This window comes from Cariama cristata, unplaced genomic scaffold, assembly GCF_000690535.1.
Source record: "Cariama cristata isolate BGI_N322 unplaced genomic scaffold, ASM69053v1 scaffold3395, whole genome shotgun sequence".
Lineage (NCBI taxonomy): Eukaryota > Metazoa > Chordata > Aves > Cariamiformes > Cariamidae > Cariama > Cariama cristata.
In genome coordinates, this window is record NW_009619042.1 from 617 (window position 1) to 8,852 (window position 8,236).

The window sequence follows — 8,236 nt, forward strand, 5'->3', positions numbered from 1 at the left end:
GATGAGACACCCTAGGGCTACTTGAGGGCCTTGCAGGTCTCAGTAAGCCTTTTCCTTATTTGCAGGGCAAGGATGAGTCTGTTTGGATCAACATCAGGGTTTGGTACCGGTGGTACCAGCATGTTTGGCAGTACGACTGCAGATAACCATAATCCAATGAAGGTATGTGCCTTAGCCTCCATGGGAACCACTGTTCTGCTGTGGTTAATGTGTCATAGCAGTACCTACTCACCCAGGTCTCAGTAAGCCTTTTCCTTATTTGCAGGGCAAGGATGAGTCTGTTTGGATCAACATCAGGGTTTGGTACCGGTGGTACCAGCATGTTTGGCAGTACGACTGCAGATAACCATAATCCAATGAAGGTATGTGCCTTAGCCTCCATGGGAACCACTGTTCTGCTGTGGTTAATGTGTCATAGCAGTACCTACTCACCCTATAGAAGTAATAGGATCTCAGTGCACAGTTTTCAAATGTGGCTAATTTTGTGTTGTCTTCTGTCATTTATAGGATATTGAAGTAACATCTCCACCTGATGACAGCATATCTTGTTTAGCATTTAGTCCGCCAACGTTGCCGGGTAATTTCCTTATTGCAGGATCATGGGCAAATGATGTAAGTACTCACAGTTAGGCCCACAGATGAGTAAAGTGGGAGCACCGGTGCCTGAACTACAAAATGTGATCGTAAAAACTTGTGCTAGGGCTCCTGAAAATCTTCATCAGTGCGAAACTGCAAAATTTGTGTCTGGTGCCAAGGCACTAAGTTTGACATAGCTGAGTTGCTTCAACTGAGAAATTTAGTTGTGCTCTTCAGATAAGTCATTCCTCTGCCTGTGTGTTTTAAGCTTCAGCCCAGAATATGTAGTCAATGTTTTCCCTGTTAGATTTTCATTAGTTTGATTGTTCTTTCTTGTATTTGTTTGGGTTTTAGCTTCACTTTCTTATACAGTTAGGCTAACATAGTTATGCTAACATAGTTATGCTTTGCCTAGTGAAAGAACCATGAATAAAATGGTAAATCATCCAGTTTGACAGTGTCCTCTCAAAAAGATTAAGTACCTACAACGTTATTGGAGTTTGTTTGGACTGAAGCGTGAGATCCCAACTAGCACAAACAGGGAGGGAAGACAAATGTGAGCACATTTTTTCAACTATTCTGTTTGGTCTGTTGGCCAGTAGCCTGCAACAGGCAGCTTCTTCCTAGCTGATGGTTAAAGGTCCTTCAGGAGAGCACTGAGAGGTGTTATGGGATCGTAAGGTACTTTTGAGGTTGAGTTGAAGCTATGGGGTTGAGTTGTGGCTGTACAGATAAAAGGAACACAATCAGAGAAAATAAAGTTTCACTAGTTCTGAAAAAAGCTTGGTGCTCGTAATCATAATTTTTGTTGGATAAACTAAGGCTGCGATCTTCAAGAAGAGAAGTCTTGTAAGTTCTTAGTGTTAATATGTTACATCTGTATACGCTTCTCCTGTTACAGGTTCGCTGCTGGGAAGTTCAGGATAATGGACAGACAATTCCAAAGGCTCAGCAGATGCACACAGGGCCCGTACTAGATGGCTGCTGGAGTGATGTATGTTCCTATTTAAAAAAAAATAAACAATTATTTTCCAAGACCTTGAATAAATTGGCATGTGGTTTCCGGACAGACATGAGTGCCACATGTAGATGCAGCCCATGATTATTGTATAGACTTACATTACTGTAAATATGTGGTAAGCATGTCCTAACAGAATAGACTAACATGGGCACCAGAAGAGTAAAAGTGAGTTTAAAAGTAAGAATGTATTTAAAGCTAGGTAATAGCACAGTTGTAAATGAATTTCCATTGTTATGTTTCTTCTTTGTCTTGCAATCCCTGTACATGTTACATTAACTTTATGCTGTTACTAGAAGAGAATAAGACTTGTCAGTTTTCTGATAGATACTGCACGATAGAGCTATTTATCTCTTGGCCTTATTCTTGTTTTTTTAGGATGGTAGTAAAGTATTTACTGCTTCCTGTGATAAAACTGCCAAAATGTGGGATCTCAACAGTAATCAAGCTATTCAGATTGCACAAGTAAGTAAGCAAGCCCCAAGCTATTAGGTGGGGTTTTTTTCTTTTCTATTTTTATTAAAAGCTACCTTTATTAGCAAATTAAACTAATGTTTAGTGCTTCTGAAGTAGGTACTGCTATGTGAAGAAAAGGTTGTAGGGTGCTTCTTATATTTTTGAGATAATGAAGTACACATGAATAGGGAGACCTGCAGTCAAAGTGATTTGAATAACTTGTGCAGCTGTTTCACCTATTTTACTTGAGAGAGCTCTTTCCATTGCTGCAGTCATCTCACTAAGTCACCCTACTGCATTATAGGGGGAAAAAAATAAATTAAGAAATCATTGAATTCACTTTCACAAATACCAGCTTTCTGCTGCAGTAGTAACAGGGATTATAATTTACATTTTCAATTTAGAAGTTAATATCTGTTCATAGAATATGGAGTTATGGTGACTAAAATGAGTTACCAGTCATGTAATTTAAGAGAGTTGGTCCTTTTAATGATTGCTTCTTGTATCTTATTTGAGGTGATAAAATTCAGATTCTCAGCCTTGATTTTAAAATCTTGCTGGTGTAATTAACATAAGCCTTTCTTCTGTAGCTGTTGTCAGAAGCTGGGGCTTTATTAGTTTAATATAATACATTATTTATTACAAAGTGTTGCTATTTAGTATGGTGGATAATATATAAATAAATAGAAAGTCCTGCTGTGTATAATTTGTATTTCTGCTGTGACCATCTTCCTATGAAGGGTGATTTGATTGTAGTTCTTTGTGTCGGGATCCTTTTCTTAAGTGGGTGATTTTACAGCACTAAACAATACAATAAGGTCATCACCGCTCTTTATCCTAACTGTTGTGACTAAAATAATGAATCACTTTTCTTGAAGGGATAAAAAACGTAAGTACATACAAAAAATATGAGGAGCATAAACAAGAAATGTGGACTGTTACCTTAGTAAATGTATCTGTGTTTGTCCTTTTTTTTCTTCAGCATGATGCTCCTGTGAAGACTATCCATTGGATTAAAGCACCAAATTATAGCTGTGTGATGACAGGAAGCTGGGATAAAACTTTGAAGGTATGATTTTTACCTGAACAAATGGAGGCAAAATGTGCTAGTAATCTGTGTGTGAAAATACTTATGTGAAGTGGAAGTATTTTACTAAACACTAATACAAAAAAAAACCAGATTAATGAAATAGCCTCACTTCACAGAGGGTTGTGGCATTCTGACTATGGACAAGAAAGAAACAAATTGGTACCAATCACATTCTCTTTACTGAAGTGATTTAAATGGTGTATCCTCAACTCCAAGTGTAAGTTTGTTCATTTTTCTGTTTCCATCAGTTCTGGGATACCCGTTCACCAACACCTATGATGACATTGCAGCTCCCTGAAAGATGTTACTGTGCAGATGTGGTAAGCCATGATATATGGTTAACTACTGTCAGCTAGATGACTGAGAGTATGAATAAACTGGCAGTCTTTGAGGCTTCTGTAGGTTAGTAGTACTAGATACTGACTGTTAGTATTTGATCTCTGTGTGATTTTAGCAATAAAACATAAACTGATCTTTTTGATCAGGTTCTGGAAAATAAGTATTTGTATCATACAAAACATGCTTAGTAGCCTTTTAATATCACAAAACCAAACCAACACTGGGACTGACCTATTCTTATTTCTGGATGAGTTTGTATACCACTGTTGCAATTCACACTGGAAGAGTCATCTAATAATTGGAAGATTTTAGGTACGTTTAATTTCTCGGTGGAAGGGAAAAACTGATTTGTTTTGTTGGAAGATATGTGGACAAATTAACTTTGATCTTTCTCTCCTCTTCTTCTTTCCCTCCCTCCCTTCCCCCCCCCGAAAATAGTCTTAATTTCTTTAACTTCCTCAGGGATTTCTGTGAAATAATAAATAGAATTCTCTGCTATGCTATTAACACAAGCATCTCTCTTCCAACCTATTTTACAACCTTATCCAGGTTCATCCTATGGCTGCTGTGGCCACTGCAGAAAGGGGTTTGATCGTTTATCAGTTAGAGAACCAACCTTCTGAATTTAGAAGAATAGAATCTCCTCTTAAACACCAGGTAAATGATAATATTTGTTACAAGTGTATTTATACAGATCATTGAAATTCTGGAGTTCCCATTTTTTGGTAGAAACGAGCAGTGTTTCAAAACCAAGTTATCTTAGTATGGCACGTCCTTGTTTGCCATTGATCTATTGCTGATCTTCATCAGGACTTAGACGTGTAAATACTATGGCCCAAATTCTCAATAGAATTTGACCTATTTCTTGACCTTGTTTGTGTTTTTGTTTTACTTTGCATTGATGTATGTGATGTTTTGTGTCCCCATGGAAAACAGACAGCATTCAGAAAATCCAGCCCTCAAGTCTCTGTCTAAAATCCTCTGTATCTTTCTCAAATTTAGCATCGCTGTGTTGCTATTTTTAAAGACAAAGTGAACAAGCCTACTGGATTTGCCCTTGGAAGTATTGAAGGAAGAGTAGCTATTCATTATATCAACCCCCCAAATCCGTAAGTATCATTTAATAAAACATCCTTTCTTTATTGCTCAGTTTACAATGAGGAAAGTAAAACGACTTCTTTTTTTAATTATTTTTTCCCCTCAGTGCAAAAGATAATTTCACTTTTAAATGTCATCGCTCCAATGGAACAAACACATCAGCACCTCAGGATATCTATGCTGTAAGTATTCAGCATATATCGCTATATTATTTATACAGGGCAGTATACACTCTCAATGTAAAATTGGCTATGAATTGTTTGTTCTCCTTAACTTTAGGCAAGATAAAAAGTCATCTTAGATGTATGTTTAAAGAGCAGTCATAGTTACGCATTAAGAAGAAAGAGAAATTTTTGTACTTCCCTTAAAACAAGCACCAGATCAGCTGTTGGTTAAATCATCTTGGTGGAGTTGACATTTGTTAATTTTGCTGATATTAAAACAATACTTAATATTGTGTAATGGCATTATGCATTGAATTTTCAGGTACTACAAAAAAGATCAGTCTTTCCTTGTTGCTTTGGTGTTTTGTTTGGTTGCTTTTTTTTTTTTTTCCTCCAAGAACATACCTGAAAATATTTAAAAATGTCATGGTTTAACCTCAGCCAGCAGCTAGGCACCACACAGCTGCTCGTTCATTCCTGCCTTTCCCAGTGGGATGGGGAGGAGAATCAAAAAAATAAAGTAAAAGTCATGGCTTGAGATAAGAACAGTTTAATAACTAAAGTAAACTAAAATATAATACTAACAATAATAATCAAAGAATATAATAATAAAAATTGTAATGACAAGGAATGTAAGGAAAAAACCCACACACCCCCCCAGAAAAACAAGAAAAGTGATGCACTAGGCAATTGCTCACCACCCGCTGACTGATGAGCAGCGATCGGCCCCTCCCAGCCAGCTCCCCCCAGTTTATATACTGAGCATGACATTTTGTGGTATGGTATATCCCTTTGGCTATCAACATTATTCACACGCTAAATCCAAAACACACTGTACCAGCTACTAAGCAGAAAATGAACTCCGTCCCAGCTGAAACCAGGACAATCTAGTTGAAAAAAATCTTTCCTGTGTACCTACTCTCTCAGTATTCAGCATATCTCTTGTGAGTGTTCCCATCACCTGTTCATACATGTGGTGTTTTACATAGTATTTTTTATGATTCTGCAGGTAAATGGGATAGCATTTCACCCTGTCCATGGTACTCTTGCAACAGTAGGATCTGATGGTAGATTCAGCTTTTGGGATAAAGATGCACGAACGAAGCTAAAAACATCAGAACAACTTGACCAGCCAATATCTGCTTGTTGTTTCAACCATAATGGCAATATATTTGCATATGCTTCCAGTTATGATTGGTCAAAGGTAAGAAAGGTTTAGACTCATAGTCGTGCTTGCAGTTGACAACTAAAGCTATCCTTTTCACATGAGGCTTTCACTGTTCTTTATAAATAGTAGCTGAGTCTTTCTAATTTCACAAGCATGCAGGAAAACGTCGAATTGTCATTTTAGACATCTGGTGAAATTTAACACTGAAGCAGTGCATTATTTGGTTTTTAGCTTCAGTTGAGTAAGATTGCTAAACAATGCTAATTTGCAAATGTGGATGAGCAAAATGGAAATTACATGATTCAGAAGTTATTCTGGTTGCTCACACACGTTCTTCTGTGGGGAGTGTCATGGGGCAATGTGGCACCCTAACCAGTTCCCACAAATCTCTTCAAAATGCACATCTCTGCTTCTTGTGCAGATTCTCTTTAACTTTAAAAAAAGCTGTGACTGTGGTTATAAAACACTTAAACCAGTGTTTGAATGCCATATACTAAATTTCCAGTACCACTCGGTGCAGCTTGCTGGTGGCACTTGTTACGTATTTCTCTTCCAAACTTGACTCAACAATATATCGTATAGATTCTAGAGAAAGGAAAGATTCAAAGGATTCAAGGAAAGATTCAAGGAGACCATAATATGTGGAAAATAATACTTCTTAAATCGTATAGATTCAAGAGAATCACAGGAAACCATAATATGTGGAAAATAATACTTCTTAATAGTTTAGGAAGAGGGTAGCAAGGTTGAAATGTAACTGATTTTAATGGAATGGCAATTTCCATTAAAAGTATTACTCTCCTGTTACAACTAGTGCTTTTAAATTTGAGGATAATATTCCTTGTGGTTTTGGCTTGAAACGAGTACAGAAATCACACAGGTGAACTCAATTGCATGCCACAGAGAGCAAAATTTTAATTTACTGTATTGTATGTAGTCTTCTAGATGCTGCCCAAAGTAAGATAACTGTGCTAGATGATAGGGAAGATGAATTCTTCTGTTCTAAATGCTTGGGTAGACTGCAATAGTAGATATGTACCGAGCTATCTTTCAGATCTGTAAAGCAATATCAAGTAGTAAAACCAGTAGGTACTAAATACTGAATTTCCTTTCTAGAACCATTTCTGTCATGTAGAGTTGGTAGTTTTCAAGCTGTGCGTTGGACTTCAATAGCTTTATTAGCATTTACTCTCCCTGATTTGAATACTTGCATATTGAGTTGGTAATGTGTATGCAAATAATGTCAATGTGCAAAATAGTATATTTGCATCTGCAGTTGGGGAACAGAGATATTTTGCAGTTGACTGTAGAACCTGGGCTTCACTTTGGGAAAAAATGTGACCTTATTTCATTTAAGAGAGAGAAAATACAAAGTTATTTTTTTTATGCAAAGTTTTTTATACTTTAAAAATGGATAAGCGTCCCTTATATTTTACTTTATATGCATAGTTCTTGTAATTACTTGTTATAGTAAGCTGTTTCTAATCCACCAATGTTGTCCAATATCTGCTCTTAAAGACTTTAAGATTAAAACTTAATAAACCAAGCTGATGGAATATTCATGTTCTTACATTTTAAGATAATGCTGATATTTCTTCTTTGAAGAGAGTAAATATAGATGATTTTTCTTTTTAGGGTCACGAATTCTATAATCCACAAAAGAAAAACTACATTTTTCTGCGAAATGCAGCAGAAGAGTTAAAGCCTAGGAATAAGAAGTAGTGAGTATGAGTCTGACTTGTGTTACTCTACTGTTTTTCTGCCACTCCTGCCTCTACTCCACTGCTCTTCTGCCATTTGTGCCCTGTTGCACCACAGTTCAGTCAACTTTAGATCGCTAACATTTAGCAGGAACTGTAAAAATTACATGTATTCTGACTTGCTCAAGAACATTTTTCAAATTAAGTATTCTGATGTGTTTAAGAAAGAGAGGCTAGTATTCACATGACTTAACTACTGTCTGTTCCATAGCAATAATGAAATTGCAGCAAAATCTAAATCTGGGTTAGATATTCCTGCTTAGAAGTGCAACCATTTGTATCTATGGATTTCTTATTAATACTACATTAAAATATGTTTAATTGTAAGAGTTCTGGAGAAGTTGTATAAATACGGTATTTTTTGTAAGTACTTGAAGAATTGCAAGTAATTCTTAAAGGAGGCTTGTTATTACTTATCATTCAGGGGTTCTTTCATTGCTTTCTGGTTTTTAAAATGGAAGTATCGTCTGCTGTATGCCAGGAGGAAATGCCTTGCAAATTGTTTTCTCTCATTTTTTGGATGAATTAGGTAGGTGTGTAAGTAAGTGGCCAACAGCAGTGACAGAA

General features: G+C 36.5%; 1 protein-coding gene across 1 annotated transcript; it reads left to right on the forward strand.

The window, feature by feature from the left end:
* The first annotated feature begins 267 nt into the window (after nucleotides 1-267).
* RAE1 (ribonucleic acid export 1) lies at nucleotides 268-7,631 on the forward strand. The gene is made up of 11 exons (XM_009701075.1): nucleotides 268-362; nucleotides 508-612; nucleotides 1,478-1,570; nucleotides 1,973-2,059; nucleotides 3,033-3,119; nucleotides 3,389-3,460; nucleotides 4,029-4,136; nucleotides 4,482-4,588; nucleotides 4,684-4,759; nucleotides 5,751-5,945; nucleotides 7,545-7,631. Exons 1-11 carry the CDS (start codon nucleotides 273-275, stop codon nucleotides 7,629-7,631), a joined length of 1,107 nt encoding a protein of 368 aa, XP_009699377.1. The 5' UTR covers nucleotides 268-272.
* The last annotated feature ends 605 nt before the right edge of the window (nucleotides 7,632-8,236 follow it).